The sequence below is a fragment of the Gobius niger genome, assembly GCF_951799975.1.
Source record: "Gobius niger genome assembly, chromosome: 9".
Lineage (NCBI taxonomy): Eukaryota > Metazoa > Chordata > Actinopteri > Gobiiformes > Gobiidae > Gobius > Gobius niger.
The window spans coordinates 33,578,704-33,598,000 of NC_136860.1; the positions used below are offsets into that span (position 1 = coordinate 33,578,704).

At 39.1% G+C, this 19,297-nt stretch overlaps 1 protein-coding gene across 1 annotated transcript in view; it reads right to left on the minus strand.

The window, feature by feature from the left end:
• The window catches only part of pdia5 (protein disulfide isomerase family A, member 5), a 175,103-nt gene that overhangs the window by 111,482 nt on the left and 44,324 nt on the right, over positions 1-19,297 (minus strand). Inside the window, exons 4-7 of the mRNA XM_079563441.1 lie at positions 9,972-10,055; positions 9,801-9,846; positions 6,178-6,270; positions 2,679-2,739 (exon numbers count right to left, since the gene is read on the minus strand). Coding sequence (XP_079419567.1) covers positions 2,679-2,739; positions 6,178-6,270; positions 9,801-9,846; positions 9,972-10,055 — 284 coding nt within the window. The remainder of the gene's footprint in view (positions 1-2,678; positions 2,740-6,177; positions 6,271-9,800; positions 9,847-9,971; positions 10,056-19,297) is intronic.

A 19,297-nucleotide genomic window follows, 5' to 3' on the forward strand; every position in this document is an offset into this window, starting at 1 on the left:
TTTCTACACCATGGGACATTGTTGGAACATGTAGGGGGAGGAAAATACATAATTTTGACATTTTTAAATTCCGTATAGTCCCTTTAATCAAACATTTGAGGCACATCTTCAAAAAATAAAATCGGACACCGCAGCTTTCCTTCTCAACACGGACACAGCTGTGTAAAGATTTCCTGTCAGGCGTCAGGGCATACTTTATCAATATGGCGGCTCTAAGTGCGCTCTCCACTGTCAGAGAGATGATACAGAAAACTGCTGACAGGAGCGGGACAGGCGTGAGGAATGGCATCGATTTAAACGAACACGGGACATTTCAATCTTTACCGCACATTACTTCATGGGGTTTGTCTGGGCTGAAATAATACATCAGAGGGAAAGGTCATCGACAACGGATCCTCATCAGCAATATCAGCAAATGGCATCGTCCGGTTAATTAGTTTGGATCATTTACGGCACGAGATGGGCGCTCCAGATTGGTCGGGTAATCTGTGCTATAAAAGGTGGCGTGAGGCGGCGTGCGGAACAACAAAACAAAGCAAATGTGATATTAATGTTGCCTGCACAATGGTATGTCCTGAAGAAGAAACGAGGAATTATTCATTAATGTTGGAAATTCTTACGGGAATAAACAGGGAATAACAAACTGAAGGTCACTTCTTTACTGACAGATATAAACTCAAGCAAAAAAAAATATTGATAGTTTTACACTGAGACTTTTCATCCCAGATGTTTCAAAGAAATCATATTCACTGTGTCTGACACCAGGGTTTGAAGAGGACAGTGTTTGAAGGTTGCGGCCAATACATAGAAGAGCTTTAGAAAAAGGAACAGACTCATTCCATGTTTGTTTCCATCTTGCGTTTATTCAGTAAGTGTGTGTAGTATTAGTATTTTCAAATGTATAATTTAGGTTTGTTCTGTTTAATGCTCTGGGTCAGCATGTGGCTGAAAGTAGGTTTAGGAAAGTGACATGACTTCTTGTGCGGGTCGGGGGTGTGACTAGGGCTGCAACCAGTGTTAATTTTGACAACATATTTTAATTTAGTTTTAGTCTTAGTCTTTTGACGAAAATGTAATTCAATTTTAGTCTAGTTTTAGACTAAAATTGCAAGTAAATTTAGTCGACTAAATTTAAGACGAATTTCGTCGACTTTGCATTGATAATATTCATTATAATCATATTTAATCTGGTTCCTCTGCTTCATGGAGCTGCTCCACATGAACAAAGCTCAGCTGATCCTTTAGCAGAGAATTTAAATGATATGAGGCTCTTTCAGACGCTCAATAGAAGTTTGGATGATTTTAGTCTCTCCCTTTCATTTTTATTTAGTTTTATTTTAGTCGACTAAAATATCTGGACATTTTAGTAATAGTTTTAGTCTCATGAAAAACGTTTAATTTAGTTTTAGTCCAATTTTAGTCGTCAAAAATATCACTTTGACTAAAATTAAGACTAAATATTTTAGTCGACGAAATTAACACTTTCTGCAACTACTTATTTGGTTATTGATTAATCGACCGATTATTTTTACGATTAATCACTTTGCTGTGAACGGTGCAAGAAAACTGTATTTTAAAAAAATATATGATCACATAAAGCTTAAAGGGATATTTCAGGATTTTGGACATAGGGCCTCATTTCCTATTTATCCAGAGTGTTGCTGGTACCTGGAGATTTTTTTTGTAATTCATGCAGTTCTTATATTTGAAGAGTTTCGTGGTGCTAGGCTAGTGCAAGGCTAGTGCATTTCTATGGTATCAGCTAGCCTGCATTAAAAACAGTCACAGATATAAATGTCTGTGTCGATAGAATAATTTAAACCATTTAACCAATAACTTATATTTGAGCAGCATCAGCTTCCTGGTTGTATAAGCTACGCAGTGGTGGAGTGATCTGCTAGAAAATAGTCCCTCAAAATGTGACAATTCATGTGATGCAAAGTCAGTTATATTACAAAAAGTATTCTATCGACACAGACATTAGTTAGTCTGGTGTTATAAGTGATTTGCCTCAGGTGCTCTGTGGAGCGGGTCACACTGTTTTTAATGCAGGCTAGCTGATACCATAGACATGCACTAGCCTAGCACTAGCCTAGCGCCACGCAACTCTTCAAATATAAGAACTGCACGAATAAAACAAATACATATATATATATATCTCCAGAACTCAACAACACAAGGAAATGAGGCCTTATGTCAAAAATCCTGAAATATCCCTTTAATGTTTCCGACTAGGAGACTATGAGAAAGGTTTTATTGATATTTGAATGCTACGAACCTCCAGAATTCAAATCACTGAGCTTTAACCACTGGCGATCTTCAATAACACCCTCCTCGTATACTTTTGTCAATGTCGCTGTAAAATATCTCAAGCAATGTTCTATAATCCAGCCTGGCCAACTACTGAAGAGCACATTTATAAGAACACTAAGGGTTTCCATTAGCTTCCAGCCTGCATTTAATCACATAACACAGTGGTATGTTCAAGGTGTGATCGACATAAGAATCTATCTGTATTGATTTCGAAAACACCGAAGCTTCGCCAGCGTCACATCGATCCACGCCGAGAGCCTTTGAAGGAAACGTCCACAGCAACTCCGCGCATTTTTGGAAAACAATACTCGCCGCTTTTTAAGCCTCTGAAGTCGAATGAAAATCAGAGCGAGTGAGGGACTTACACGGCGCGTAGAACATCATGAGAATTGGCCTTTCTTCTTTCTTCAATAACTTTCTGAAATCCTGAAATAGAATAAGACATGAGAGGTAGGATTAGAGGTGAAAATACCGTGGTACACAGAAAAAAGCTGGAACTACCATAGGCTTTAAATTAAGAATGGACTAAGTGGCGTTTCCCCGCAGCGTTCAGCGCATGCTAGCTGAAGCCCATTTATGCTAGCAATTTGTCAAACTTTTTTTTTTCTGCGTCCAATACATCATCATTTCCCACTCAGAAATGTGTCATGAGATGAGAAAAAATATGACATCGGGTATTAGCTACAAATATCCGATGCTGAACCGATATCTGTTTTGGCTCTCACCAAGTTTTATCACCTAAATCTAAGTGAATATGGACATGCTGTACATCATTTTGAAGCTCAGAACCTGGAGAATAGTCTTAAAGGGGGGGTATTATGCAAAATGGACTTTTTCAAGCTTTGCATCGTGTTATTATTATGTCATTCCCTCATTAAAAACATGCCTGAAGTGTTGCCTTGGCACATTCACGTATTTCTGAGTCATCTGTAAAAACTCTGATGGCGGCCATTTTAGGGATAGGTTTGCCTGAGTCCTCCTAGGAACGCCCCCACCTCCTGGAGACGCCTCCGAGCTTTCGTCACCAGCCGAGTAACCAACCACTGCTCCTCAGCAGAACCCCCTCCCCACTGATGCCACAGACAGCGTGTGGAGGGGGCGTGTCGGAAAGGCTCAGAGGTGTCTTAAAGAGACAGAGGCCTATTTCAAGACATTCACTACAGCCATTTTGAGAGAGACATTTTATACAAGGCAGTTATTCTAATTTACTGCATTTACAGACCAACAGAAGGTTTGGTCATCATTGTAGTGTGATATAGGCTGGTGCTATGTGACTGAAAAAAGCATAATACCCCCTCTTTAACTCCTGAAAAATGTATTTTTGACTGTCAAGCAAAATGTAGCGGCTAGCAACAGTATGCTAATGCTATGATCAACTAATCAAAAGGGGATCAGCCCTATCAATCAAAGTTTATTTGTATAGCACTTTACAACGACACCAGGAGGACCAAACTGCTTCACAGAAAGAAAAAAAAAAACACAGAATTATTGTATCCTAGACATAATTCATAGTATTAAAGGCTAGTTTGAACAGATGAGTCTTTAATTTGGACTTAAAAAGGCACAGGTCTGTGAGAACACACAGACTGGGGGGGCAGTGGAGTGATGACTGTGGGGGGCCGGAGTAGAAATCATTACAATAGTCCAACCAAGAACTGATAAATGCGTGGATCGCCTTCTCCAGGTCTTGGTGTTAGAGAAAAGGATTGGTCAAAAGGCGCAGCTGGAAAAAAGATGGCTTTGATCACAGCATTTATTTGTTGATTGAAGCCCTATATGTTCCCCCGTCAATAGAAGTGGGGGAACACCAATGTATTAAGAGTAAGCACCAGCCCCACTATCCATAAGGTTAGTGTTTAGGGCAGGGTCAGGGTTAAGCTGATTGATGTATGTTGTTTCACTCTCATGACTTGTGATTGGTTGATGTACCAACAACTCAAACCCTGGGGAACATAGGTTTTCCCCCAATCAAAGCTCGGACAGAAACTATTGGATCACCTACAGTAATAAAATATAATTGGACACTGCTGGAGTGGCCTAGTGTTTGCATTTTAGCTTATGACATGCTGAAATACTGATATATGGTTACAGATTTGTAATGTTTGGGAGTTATTATTATTATTATAGTAGCCTGTCATGAAGCCAAGGATAATCCGTGTAGAAAAGTCGGGTGATCCTTGTTTAATGTTTTTACTTTAATTTATGAACACATATAATTGATATGTCACATCTCATTTGTAAGAGAAGATAAGACTTTCTTGATGTTACAATGAAGTAGAGGACCATTCACTTTTCAAAGGCACACTTTCAAGAAAGTCTCTTGGAGCTGGATCGGTGCATCTCTCGTCATTATGTTGTTTTGCCTGATCAGCACACTCACTATATTACAGTCTTGCTTGCAAAAGAGATCTAATCTTTATGGCATATTTTCAAGGTGACTAAATATACCTGTACTCCCAGTTTCAGCCTTGTGCAGGCGGATCTCACGTCAGCAAAGAAAACTAACTAAACCCCTTTCAGAAGCTAAACAAGCCACGGAACTGGCTTTACCTTCTGTGAAAATACGCACTCAGCTAATTCTATTGTTGCTACTTTAAACATGGGCCCTGGGCCATATGTTAGACAAGGAGAAGAAAGAACAAAAATCTAAAACATTACATCACAGACAAAGTGCTGTTGAGTATTTGACGCTTGCATTTTGACATGACAAGTGTGGAAATCGTATGTTGAAGTTTGTAGCCTGCTCTCGACAAGTCTTTGATGGTGGAGCTCTATAGGTTGCTTTTATGTTTGACGGGCTGAGGTCTAATGCAGGTAGAGGTCCGACTGTGTCAGCTTTTGTTTTTGATCAAACATCTCCTATGGACAGCAGGAGGCATCTTGACAATGGTGGGCTCAAGTTAGAAAGAGAGTTCAACAATACAACGGATTCTGTTCAAGGAATGTTGCCGCCAACTTCTTTTGTGCCCGTAACTAGAGATGCACATTCTGCTCTATTGGTAGCTTTCTCAAAAGATAATCGATTCACTTTTAACCACCTGATTGAAGTCCCAGGTTCAATTCCCGGACCGTGAGGGCCTTTCTGTGGGGAGTTTGACATGTGTATCTCCCTGAGTGTGGATGGGTTTCCTCTGGGAGCTCCAGTTTCCACCATCAATTGAAAACATGAGCAATAGGTGAATATTTTAGTCAGGTGATTCTGTCTGTCTCATGCTCCTGAACCACAGTGTGAGCACGATGAATGAATCCTAGAAATGTCATCTTGGAATATCCCTGCGCCATCAGCAAAGAAGAAATCCACTGATGGAATGAGTTGGTCATTTAGGATGTTCAGGTAGTGTTGCTGAACCTTTGCACTGCTAATGCTGACCTTGATATTTACTATTTTACTGTTTGCACATTTCCTGTCTATTTTGCACACCCTGAGGGATCTTATCAACGCAACAAGTGAATTTCTCCATTGTGAGACCAATAAAGGATTATCTTATCTTATCTTAAACCTGAACAACTGCAGCAACCCCAGATCAGAACTACAGTAGTTTGTGTGTTTTTTGGTCTTGTATAAACAAGACTAGAAGCAAGATTTTTAACCGTTAACATGTTGATAAGCTCACAGATGAAACTGGATTTCCCTTGATGTACAGCATGACAATCAATTGTTAACATTCTTTTTAATTGATAAAGCCCACGATGACGAAAGAAGCGACGTACCGCCCAAGGCACGTGCACCATCAAATACACACCTATACGCACCACAGTCACATTGCCCCACATGTGTCTAGTCAAAATGATAGATTTGGGTAAAACAAAGGTCCCCCTATAAAACGCATTCACACATCCATGTAAAAATACTGTTGCACTTACCTTCTCCGTCTCTACGTGAAGGACGTCTTTTGCTTCTGGGTTTTCCTCCCACAGCGGCGGGCCCGACGGGTCTTTGAGAAACGCCACCATCGACTGAAATGAAACATGGAGCTCAATTAGACCAAACAGAATTAAAGCCGAATCAAAACCCACTCGAGAGCCTCTGACGCTCGAAATTCTCATCCTACATCGAGCTCAGACGGCGCCGCGGGTTGGACCAGATGGAAAGGCGAAAAGCAGCAGCTCGTGTCACAAAAACTTTTCCAGATCTTCAATTATCCGCTAATTGTAAATATAACGAACCAGATGTTGGCCAGGAAATGGTGTTAATTCTTTCAAAAACAAATTCCATTACAGCCGTAGTCTTAATGAATGTGTTTGAAATGAACAATGCACAGAAAACGCAGAAGAGTCCGTGAGCCGTGCATCACAACAGCAGTGGGGGAAAAAAAAATAGTTAAACTTATGATTATGGCGGCGTAATCAAGACACTTGCACGGTTGAGTTTAGTGCCATTTGAAGCAGCGCCATGGTTCGCAGCGGGACGATTTATGGCCAAAAATAACAAACAGAATCGTAAAAAATCACAGCTGTCAAATAAAAAATGAGCAAAGCGTCTCAGGGGAGAGTGGATGGGACGGATAAATCAACACTACAGTCTTATCGCGGCCCTAATGCACTTAATAATGACACTTGGAAATGTGAGCAAGGAGTCGGAGAAACTGCAAAGAAACTGTTAATGTTCTTTCTCGTGCTTCTGTAGAGTTTAGAATTAGTCAAGTCATAAAAGTCAAATAAAACAGGCAAGGAGCAATTAAAGGGGAAATTAGGAGAAGCATTATTTATAATTGCTTATACCATGGTCTGGGTGAATACTGGATTCTGATTGGCTGGTGCATTATTTTGGTATAACCGCACACGTAGTCCGGTAGTTAAATCACTGGGATATCACTCCGCTGTGGCATCGCCATAGCAACGCATGACACAGCTGAATCAGATAAAGGCGTAATTAGTGACTGACAGGAACGTATGAGATGGATTTTGTGTTAATTTCAACGTTTTTGGCCAAAACAAAACGTTTGCTAAATGTTTGTAGAGGAGAGTGAGCAGCTAGGTTAGCTACTGTTAATAACATATGAGCTTTACATTTCTATTGAAAACGGTTAAGGCTATTCATCATTTTCAGGCGTACATAAAATGATCCTGCATTTAAGCATCTTTGTCTGGATTAGTAAAGTCAAACATAAAAGTTTCAGTTGGGGGGGCCCAGGTGTGAGCGACTCCACCGCAGCTGTTTCCATAAACAGTTGAGCTGGTTGAGCTAGCTAGCTAGCTTCAGGTTAAACAGCGTAAAAGTGAAATAACTCCTGCCCACGAGTGCCGCATATCGGTGTTTACTTCCAGGGAAAAGTGTTTCCGGGTTAGTCCTGTTGTGTTGTGATTCTGTGCTGATGTTGTGTCGTTGAGCCTGACTGAGATCCTCGTAATAGCTGCGGAGAATGACTCGCTCTGAGACCAGCCTTCAGTGACCGGCTAATAACCCACAGAAAATAGTCCCGTAGTCTGGCAGATTTAGGGAGTTTAGTCAATGAAAAAAACATTTATTCTAAATGTTACGTTTGTGGGACCCTGGTATAAGCGGATTAAACAACGAGGAGCGCGTTAGACGGTTATAATGCAGGAGGAACTCCACCGCGCGTCGGGGTGTTCTTGACTCCGCGTCGTGCATTATAACCGTCTAATGCACGGCTCCGAGTTGTTTAATCCTTACTTAATTAACTTTGAAAAATGGCCTGAAGAAAATGTAAGTGGCACTGAGCATTAGGGATGTGTCATGATATAAATTTGGACCAATACATTTCAGAAAACCAATATATTATTTCACCTGATCATTTGAGAAGAATCTACTAACAGTTCAGGGTTCTGCCAAAATGCAAACACTCTACCAAAAAGATATAGAAGCGTATAATTATAGATCCAATAATTTGATTTTTCCTCGTTTGTATCTCCAACTTTTCTCAAAGGTCAAGGCGTTGACTGTTCCATCATCTGTGTCTGTGTCAGAGTCACTTGTCTGTGTCCGGAGCCTCCGAGAGCAGAAGCCAAAGACTCAAGGCAAATTGGTCTAATCGTTAACCTTGTTATCGGTGACGATGCCAAAAAGTCAATTCATAGCTGATAATTGTCGGCGGCCGATATTATCACACATCCCTACGAGGGCCGGGTACCGTTAAATGATACCAGTTTGGTGCCGGTACTACTGGTATTGAAAAAATTTAAGTATCTAAAGCAGGTACAGAAAGAAAAAAAACAATCCTTAAATCTAAGTATGAATGCTGTTGGTTCAATATTTTTTTGCCCAATGTTTACCCCATTTACCCCTATTTTGTACACATTTTTTTCTTATTTTTGCCCCAATCTTTCCTTGTTTTCCCAGTTTTTTCCCCTCATTGTTTATTACTAATATTTTCCCTATTTCCACATTTTTGTCAATTTTTGTGACATTTTTGGCACTTCATTTTTTTCGTCCATTTTTTTAAATGTTTTTTGTGACGTTTTTGTCACATTTTTGTCATTTTTTTTGTCTTTTTTTTTGTCAATATTTTCGTCAATTTTTTTTACATTTTTTGTGACATTTTTGTCATTTTTGTCACTTTTTTGTCAAAGTTTTTTCACTTTTTTGTCACATTTTCATTTTCGTCTCAGTTCTGTCACTCTTTCACACCTATTTCCACCATTTATTTTTTTTTTAAACCAATACATTCCCCTTGTTTCCCCTATTTTTTGCCTCATTTCTTTTTTTTAAACACAATTCTTCCTTACTTTTGCCACAAGATGAACCCGATATTGCGAATTTGCAGATCTCCCACACATGAACTACTCTCTGGTTCAAGATGACAAATATTTCAGTATCGTTCAGGTATCGGTATCGAAGACCAAGTATCGTCAAAGTACTGGTTGTTATAAATTACTGAGTTATTATAACTTTTTCCTGTTATGGACACCATTTTCTTGACCATTCAAAAGTGTATCTGTGGAAATCACTTTGGTCAACAGTGGTTGTTTTTAATTGTGCTACATAAATACATTTGAATTAAACTGAAATGTTAATGCTTTGGGAACAGAGATATCTTCCATCATTTTAAGACTTTGAACCAAATGCTTCCCTTTTCAAGAACTTGTTTATTCATAGTTCATCCTACATAGAGTAAAATCCATATTACTCCCTGAAGTCTATTGTGTAACACGGTGTGCGTATTTGGGGTAAAAAAGGCAGTTGTGTGCAGTGTGAAACATATTTTTAGCCTTTAAACATGCCTATAAACCCATATTCACAAGACTCTGTGTGCTAGGAAAGCCTTCTGAACAGGTTTTGAACATTATAGCCTCCACTGCCTCACTTTTGTTGGTTTGAAAATAACACAGATTGGGAACAAGGTCTTTAAGATGAAACCAATGGAGAGCAGAAACTATCAAAGTGCAAAATGTAACAGTCTGTAGCTTTACGAGGAACAATGGCAGTGTCTACTCTTTTAAATGAGCTCCATGCTGTCGTTATTGTCCTCATTAGTGTTTATTCATGCATTAAATGAAGGAAGTATTAAATAATAGTGTGTCCTCACCTTGAACGTGGCAGGCCTGTTGTACTCCGTGTGGAACGTCCCATCTCTGAAAAAACAACCCACAGTTAGCCCCCCCTTTCACCAGAAACGACTTAAGCCTTCTTTTGATATTCCGTAAACCTAATATAACACTATTTATAGTTCAAAGTATTCAAAGTATTGTGTACTCACTTGTAGTGCAGCATCTCAAATCCTCCAAATTTAGCTCCAGGATCCACCTTCACTTTCTTACAGAGTTTACGTCCCTCCGAGTCCCTGAAAACAGAAACGATAAGCTTAAAGTACCTCGGTAATTTGTCTTTTTTTAACTCTTCCCGAACAAGATATTATGGTAAGCCTAATTGGAAGATGGACGCAGATTTAGAATTTCCCTTTACAAAATGTGTAGCGAGCAGCTAATCTTAAATGCACAAAAACACACAGTAAAATAAGCCTGACTTTGGAAAGAACGGTCCAGTATAGTCTAGTAAAAAAAATCTGAAAAAGGGCTCCGTTAACACTTTTGTGGTTCCGGAATGTTAGGGGTTGGCAACCTTGTTTTTATGTTAAAGGGACTATAAGGAGTTTAAATTTAAATTAAGTATTATCCTCCCCCTACATGTTCCAGCCATGTCCTAATGTGTAGAATGAGCTCAGACCTGTTCACCACAACTGCCTCTAAAATCCTGTACGGTCACTCAAAAATGTGTCACTTCGGCCCGAATTGCCGTCATGCACGAGCTTAATATAGAAGGTGCAGTTACACATATGGCCTGAGATGGCAGTAGTGAGTATAAAATGGCGAACTTGCTTCCAGCCCTTTTAATATAAGATGTTGGGAACATATTTCACGAATATGCCAATTGCGTATCGCCTTCGTTTGTTTTTTATTGAAGAAATAAGAAGAGAATGTTTACCAAGTCATGCACCTTAAGTCATGCACTATCTGTCAGATATAATGAAATATCTGCAATATTAAACAAGATTTTTTTTCATGAAATGTGCACTGTATGTGTAGTTTGACAATATCTCACTTCACAGGAAATCTTAGATTTATAGATTTAAAAATGAACAAATTATGTCCGTTTTTTCATAGTGGAAACAAGATGGCTGACTATCAGCCAGCCATAACTGAACTGGCTGATAGTCAGTTCAATTGTTGTATCTTCAAAACGATGCCAGATTTTCTGAAATAGTTTACACAGTATATACACTATATCAACCTCATGAAGTGTGCAACATTCCTTCTTCATCGGTTAATGCATCAATAAATTACATTAATTTAATCTGTGAATGTTACTGAAATGGCTCATTTCCATCCATGTACTGTTGTCGCATAAATTGAAATATCTTCAACATGAAATTAGATTTTCTCATGAAATTTGCACTGTATGTGTAGTTTGACATGATATCACGTCACAGGAAATGTTTGCTTTATAGGTTTAAAATTAAACTAATTATGTCAGTTTTTTTAGACTATATCAACCTAATGCAGTTTGCAACATTTCATCTGCATCGGTTACTGCATAAATAAATTACATGAAATTTACTGGGTGAATGTTAGCCAAAATGGCTCATTTTCATCATGTACTGTTGTCACATAAAATTAATCATCTTCAATATAAAATAAGATTTTCTCATGAAATTGGCATAGTGTGTGTGGTTTGATGTGATACTATCAACTCTCAGGAAATTTCCGCCTTACAGGTTTGAAAATCAACAAAATATGTGTTTCATTAGTTGAAGAAAAAAGATGGCCGCCGTAACTGAAACGACTGCTATTCAGTAAAAATGTAATATCTTCAAAATTATACTAAGTGGCAGAAAACTCTTCAAGAGGCAAACACTAGAATCTCCATTTTAACACAAAGCTGATCCAAGAAGAAGCTGTTTAGTATAACAGGGAACAAACAAATAACATACAGTAGCTCACGAAAGACACAATACATCCAACAACAGTGTGCAGACATCAAATACATACAGTCGTGCGCCTTTATTATTCAAACTCGCTGACAGGAAGTGCGTCCACTGTAATATGGATGAGGAACATACAGCTTCATACAATTCATAAGTGATAAAAGAGAAAGATGTGAAGCTCGGAGCAAAGTCCTAGAAAAGCATAGTTTCCTTTTCCTTTCATCGCTCAATCAATTCAGACATTTAAATATACACAAAAAAAATTAAGCCCAACACTGTGTTTTTGCTCTTATTTTTCATGAACTCAAAGAAATTTTCTATAAACACAATAGACCCATTTCTCCCAAATACCCAACCACATTTTATTGTGCATTCACGCTTTACACTTGTCGTGCTAAGCCACAGCCAGAGCTGCCCTGGGTTAGAGTGACAGAAGTGAGGACGCCTTTCTGTGCCACTGGCCCCATCAAAACACCACAAACTACTCACTCACAAACTTCCTTCACACTAGGGCTGAAAGGACAAAACTTCACATCTCGATATTCATGCCAGATATCTCGACATCGATACGATATAACTGTGTGTTAGGTGAAATCCAAGCGTTTTTCTGAAAAATAAAAACATAAAACTAAAGAGTGCAGTTTAATTGATGAAAATCTATATCGCTCGCCTTTTTCGATTTTAATGTTTTGAATGTTCATATCTCGATATCGATATCAATACGATACCGATTTATCTTTCAGCCCTATCTCGTACCCAACACTTTACTGAGAGCATTTTCTCCAGTTCAGCTTTACCCAAATCTAAAAGATTCTTGACTGGAGCTTAAAGACCAGAGTAGCACCTCATTTGAAAGCCCTACAAAGACCTACAAAACTGATTGCATCTCTTTTGCTTTTTTGAAGCAGTTTTATCGTTTTTTCGTCCCGTTTATATTGCTTTTTCATCATTTTTTGTTGCTTTTTTGACACTTTTTTCTCACGTTTAGTTTAGTTTAGTTTATTTGAGCAATTTCAAGCTCCAAGTTGTTACAAAAGAAAAGAAACACAATAATGCCCAAAAGGGAGTAGGCTGAAGCAAACAATGCTTATTTATGCCTGCCCCTTTAAACGTATTTACAAACTTTATAGCTGCCGTTCTTTTACATTCCGGTTTGTTCTCTGAGACCAGCTCATTATGGTACAATTAAGATATACATAACCATAATCCACACATGGATTAGGATATAGATACATAACCATAATCAAACATAGGAAATAAGTTTACATAGTCTTTGGTACAGAATAGGAAATAACATAGGAAATAAGTTTACATAGTCTTTGGTACAGAATCAGGTTTGGAATACTGTCTTATAGTACATTCTTAAGTATGGAATGGAATGGTGACAGGTTGTTGCTGCCGTCTGATACTGCCCCATATAGTACCATCATTGCTATATTCATATACACCTGTACATGGACAGCACGTGCATATATAAACATATGGTTTCCTTCTTGTGTGTCTTAAATATTTGTCATCTGTGAGTACATTTCAGTGTGTCCTGGTCTATGCGTTGAACGTCGGTTACGTCGTTTTTTCATCACATTTTAGTCACGTGTCAAGTTTTTCATCCTCGTTTTTTGTTGCCATCTGCCACTTTTTTCAAGGAGCTTTTAGATTTGGGTAAAGCCCAATTGGAGAAGATGTGCTCAGTTCAGGTGGGGGTTAAGAGGTTAAAAGCTTTAAATGAAGACTGCGTGTTTTTACGAGTGAATGAAAGATCAAATAAGAAACAACATTACATTTACTGTGTGTAATATTGTATAATCTTCAGTGGGAAAAACAATGAAAAGTTGCCATCTACCAAACAGCTTTCTACATTGGGAACAAATGTCGGCGAGTCGGGCCTCGGGCCAGAAAGGCGCAGCGCAATCACCTCCTCATCAAAGCCCATACGTGTCCGTCTTTGTTCTTCATGATTACAGGAAACATGCTTTACGGGGAGACGGGGTCCTGTTTAATCCCACATTGTGCTGATTCACCGAAACAGATGGCAGCAGCGAGAGCGGTACGAGAGCGGCGTACGGCAGCTGTGACCTTGACATGATGTAGGAAACGGCCCGACAAACAGTGTGAGGCCGACGGGGACTTCAAACATGGCCGACTCGGACCCAGCACGAGACGAACTGAGCTCAGAGGACCGTGAAACCCGCAGCTGTCAATCAACCGCGGGTAATTTAATAAGGAACGTTCAATTAGGCCGTGTACAGAGGCGGAAACAAATCATGAGCGGCCAACTTTAGCGTTTTTGGGGATTCTGTGCATCACCACAAAGGATAATAGATACAGACGGCGTCTCGTCATCGAAGGGGGCGTGGCTTTGCAGAGGGGGGAAATAGAATCTTTAGAGAAACACAATTTTCCACTCTTTATAGTCATTTTCTGACTTATAAATAAAGTCAAGTGTAAATCGGGCCCATATGGATGTTTATTCACAGTAGTTTGTTCAGTAGAAGTGAAAAAACAGCAGTCGTAGCTAGCGCTAGCCTGATGCTAACATGTAGCATCAAGTTAGCATTCTCCGTTATTTCTGTATTTCTGGGCCACTGAACCACTTTCTCCTCTCCATGTCTTTGTATCTTTATTTAATAGAAAACTATATTCATAATTCAGCATTTGTTAAAGTAGTTTTTGAATAATTAGAGAAAGTTTAGATTTTTCTCCAAATTGTTTTCCCTCAAGTGTTTTTTTTAATTTTTTATTACCATATATGGGCAATTCCAGAGATGCCGTCTGTATAGATACAAACGGCATCTCGTCATAGAAGGGGGCGTGGCTTCGCAGAGGGGGAAAATAGAATCTTTAGAGAAACACAATTTTCACTCTTTTTTGCCATTTTCTGGTGGAATATCAACTTATTTATCACATACAAATAAAGTCAAGTGTAAATCGGGCCCATATGGATATTTTCTCGCAGCAGATTTTTCAGTAGAAGTGAAAAAACGGCAGTTGTAGCTAGCGTGAGCTAACCGTTAGCATTAGCCCGATGCTAACATGTAGCATTCTCTGTTATTCATGTATTTATGGGCTGTTGAACCACTTTGCTCCTCCCCATGTCTTTTTATCATTATTTTGTAGAAACTATGTTCATACTTCAGCATTTGTTACAGTAGTTTTTGAATAATTAGAGAAAATATACATTTTTTCAAAATGGTTTTCCCCCTCTCCATCTGTGAGATCAATAAAGTACCATCTTAACTGTTTTTAAAATTGACCATATATGGGCAATTCCAGAGATGCCGTCTGTATCTATCTATATCAGTGAAGGCTCTCAGTGGTCCAGGAATGTTCCATAATAGGGTTGCATGATGAGAAAAGCAATATTTTAAGAGCCTCTTCAATGGTATTTTATTTCAACACAGTATGTTCCGTAAAATAAATATGGTCTAAATGTGGATAATAATGCAAAAAACTGAACTTTTGTTTTGGGCTGTGCAATCGCAATCTTTACTTTGGTCAATCTTAATAATCGTCATGCGTGGGACTTTATAATCAAACGGGTTTACCGCCATTTCTTTGGCAGAAACAGCATCTAGTTTTGGAGTTTGGACGAGACAATGGAAGATTGTGTGTGTTTAATGAAACTGGAGGAAAGCATGTGTTTCTGTTTGAGCTGAGGTTTGTATGAAAGATACAGTGCGTCTAACTTCATGAAATATGAGGGGGGGGGAAATCCAGATACAGTATGAAAAACAGAGGTTCAGGGTTTAAAGTCTTCTGGTCATTTAGTTAAACATGACTTAGGGTTGGGTGATTAATCAAATTAATTCAATTAATTCATTCTTTTAAAAACAGACTATTTGCAAAATGGCTAAATCGTACAATCGAGTCCGCCGCTCCATGTTCCCCCACCGTTCGGCCAATTTAGCTCTGGAGTTTTCTTTCCCACTTTCCTCTGGACTGCTCCTGGGCCTTTCTCTCCCTCTGCTCTGAGCGGACCATTTAGCTCCGCCCCTTTCCCTCGAGTCTCCATGGAGACGGTTGTCAATCACAGCAGAGGCATGAAGACGATAAAACTAAAACACTTTTGAAAACTCCATGGCTTATTAAGTTTTACTTCTGAGAGCAGACGAGGAATATCTAAAACAGAAATAACCATTTTTAAATGAAGGGTTATAGATACAGACGGCATCTCGTCATAGAAGGGGGCGTGGCCTCGCCAAGGAGGAAAATAGAATCTTTAGAGAAACATAATTTCCACTCTTTTTAGACATTTTCTGGTGGAATATGAACTTATTTCTCACATGCAAATAAAGTCAAGTGTAAATCGGGCCCATATGGATATTTTCTCACAGCAGATTGTTCAGTAGAAGTGAAAAAACGGCAGTTCTAGCAAGCGCTAGCTAACGTTACATGTAGCATTCTGTTAGCATTCTCTGTTATTTATGTATTTATGGGCTGTTGAACCACTTTGCTCCTCACCATGTCTTTGTATCTTTATTTAGCAGAAAACTATATCAATAATTCTGCGTTTGTTAAAGTAGTTTTTGAATAATTAGAGAAAGTTTAGATTTTTTCAAAATTGTTTTCCCCCTTAACTGTTTTCAAACATGACCATATATGGGTGATTCCAGAGATGCCGTCTGTATCTATGTCATCTTAATGGGCCTGATTATGAAATATTAATGAGCAGGACTCTGAGCAGTTTTCTTCACATGAAAGATCAGGAGACTTTTTAAAGCTTATTTTAATCGATTTTATTTAATCAATTAAAATCGTAATTATCCAGCCACAACAACACGATTTTGTTACTTTGGTTTGATTACGTTAAAGTGATAGTCTGCAAGGATTTTATAGATTGCGTATAATGTGCCTGTGCCTGAATTTCAACATAATGTGAGTAATATTAAATGATCGTATTGTGTCTAAAGTCACTGTCTTTTCTAATATCAGCAACTTATCAGAATCCCCGGGCTATCGCTTTGACCAATGAGACAAGGTTCCCTGAGTCAGGTCCAATCGGGAGAGCAGGGGGAGGGAGCTTGATCGTTTACAATTGAAGGTTTGTTCTTTCTCTCCTCATTTTGCAAACTGTGGCTTTCTAATCCAATCAGGAGGGGAGGAACTGGTTTACTTTCATTTCACTTTCTCTCTCCTCACTTTGCAATCTTACAGACTATCACTTTAAGCTTGTAAAAGTAGCTTGGCATTCTATGGCTTGTGCTTCTGAACTTGTTGCTGTGAAAAGTACAAGATGGTGGATTGGAAGAAAGAAAGCCAATATAATCCTTCAATAAAAGCAAAAGCAAATATATAATGGCTTTTGTAGAACTGTTCAAACTGGACTGAATAGTGACTATAGATAGATAGATAGATATTTGTTGTTTTAACAAGCAGAGTTAAGAGAAGAGGAAAGGAAATCTTAATGAATGGCCCTTGTGCGTTAAATGGTCAGAAGCCACACGACATCGCTACATTGCTAAAAGGTTTTCAGAATGGTATGAAATGAGAAAAGTGCTTCAAATGAGCCTGAACCGATCAGGTCAAAATCCTTCAACCCGTTTAAGCACTTGATTTAATAATCACACGTTAAACATTGCACTTCAACTGCACTTTGCAACTTTGCAGAACAATTACAAGCACATGAGAGTGACCCACACAACACGGCCTTCAACTAAAGCCATCCGAGGAGGCCGTACTTGCTTTTACTTCACTTTTCAAAGACGTCATTCTAATTGGCAGATCTAAGTGGCACTCGCAGCTTGCACGGCACCAGTTATTGTGAATGTAAAAAGCCCAGGCGCAGGTAGAGAGCAGGAGGCAGAACAATGTGTGCTCAAAGCCTTTTGTTTTTTCCTGTAAAATGTCTTAGAACAGCTTGGTGCCATTATATTTTGAAGCTGCTCTTTTTGTGGCTCAAACAGAAGTGGCGAATTTGTTCTTCCTGCGGCAGAACAAACGAACGCCGGTGCATTCAGAAAAAGGGCCACGAGAAACACGAGGAAAAGGCAGAGTGTGTTTAAAATGGACTGTAATCAAAATGAGCAGAGGCTGATGTGGCTCAATAAGTCTGAGGCTAAACTAAAATACTACAGAAACAGTTTAAGGAGACACATTTATTATTATCTATTTGAAGGATACAAACACGTTTAGTGCAGCATGGAGTTGGAAAACAACTTCAACATTTTCTGAGCATTACAACGGGATTTGAAATTTATGTTTCAAAATCTAGATTCATCTGCACATTGTTAACGTCTCTACTGGAGTTTATCCACATTTCAGTAACCGAAACTGCTAAACCAGTGGTTCTCACCAGGTACCACAGAATGACAATGACCCAAATAAAATATCTTTGTTACGCACTAGGGCTGAACGATATGGACAGATTTCATATCTCGATATTCATGCCAGATATCTCGATATCTATCCATCCATCCATCCATTTTCTTCCACTTGTCCGTTGCCGGGTCATGGGGGCGGCAGTTGGAGCTGCCCAAATAAAGGTCAATAAATAAACAAATCACATCGCACCAGCCCCCAATGGCTCCTCCTGCAGGTGGTGGGTCCACGGGAGGACGGCCTCATGATTCTAAACGGGCCTGTCGGTCTCTCATAAGGGGCTCCTGAACCGCTCTTTGTCTGACCCGTCACCTCGGACCTGTTTGCCATGGGAGACCCTACCAGGGGCATGAAGCCCCCGACAACAGAGCTCCCAGGATCATTCGGACACTCAAACCCCTCCACCACGTTAAGGTGGCGGTTCCAGGAGGGGTCTCGATATCTATACGATACGATATAACTATGGGTTAGGTGAAAACCAAGCATTTTTCAGAAAAATAAAAACATAATTCAAAAGAGTGCAGTTTCATGCATGAAAATCTTTATCGTTTATATCTTGCTTTTTGGATTTTAATGTTTTTAATGTTAATATCTCGATATCAATACGATAACAATATATTGTTGCTTTTTCAATATGAATATCTTGAATGTTCATATCTCGATACGATAACGATATATTGTTCGTAGGCGCATTGAGTTGCCTTGTGTACAAAATGCGCGGTATAAATAAAGTTGCGTTGCGTTGTTCAGCCCTATAACAAAATACAGTATTTTCCCCACAAATCATTAGTGAATAACTGTCACATAAGCCTTTGCAGCTGAAATTATGATCAAAACCACTCGAACAGACTCCTGAAAATGTGGTTTCTCCACCTCATCAGGACCTTCGCTTTGAAAAATATTTTCTGAGAAAGGCTCTCGCTGAAAATGGTTCCGCAACCCACTTTCGAAAATTTTAAAAAGATGAAAACCACTGTCCTTAAGCTATTGCAAAATTCAAAACATGTTTGTACAAGACGCTTTTTTGTTTCCGTTTGCAGCATTGGAAACTAATGGCGACCAACCTGTGAGCAAACGTTGAAGGATATAAATGCTCCAGGTGGCTGCAAAAAGCTACAAGTAAAAGGAGGTCACAAATAAGTGGTTTCATATGGCAGTCTCCGAAATCAAATCAAACTTTACAAACTCTCCCAACTTGTTCAGACATCACCATGGTCTCTCACACAACACCCTCACACAGCATGAAGCTGAAGTGCAGAAGGCTGAGGCTCAGCACAGATGAA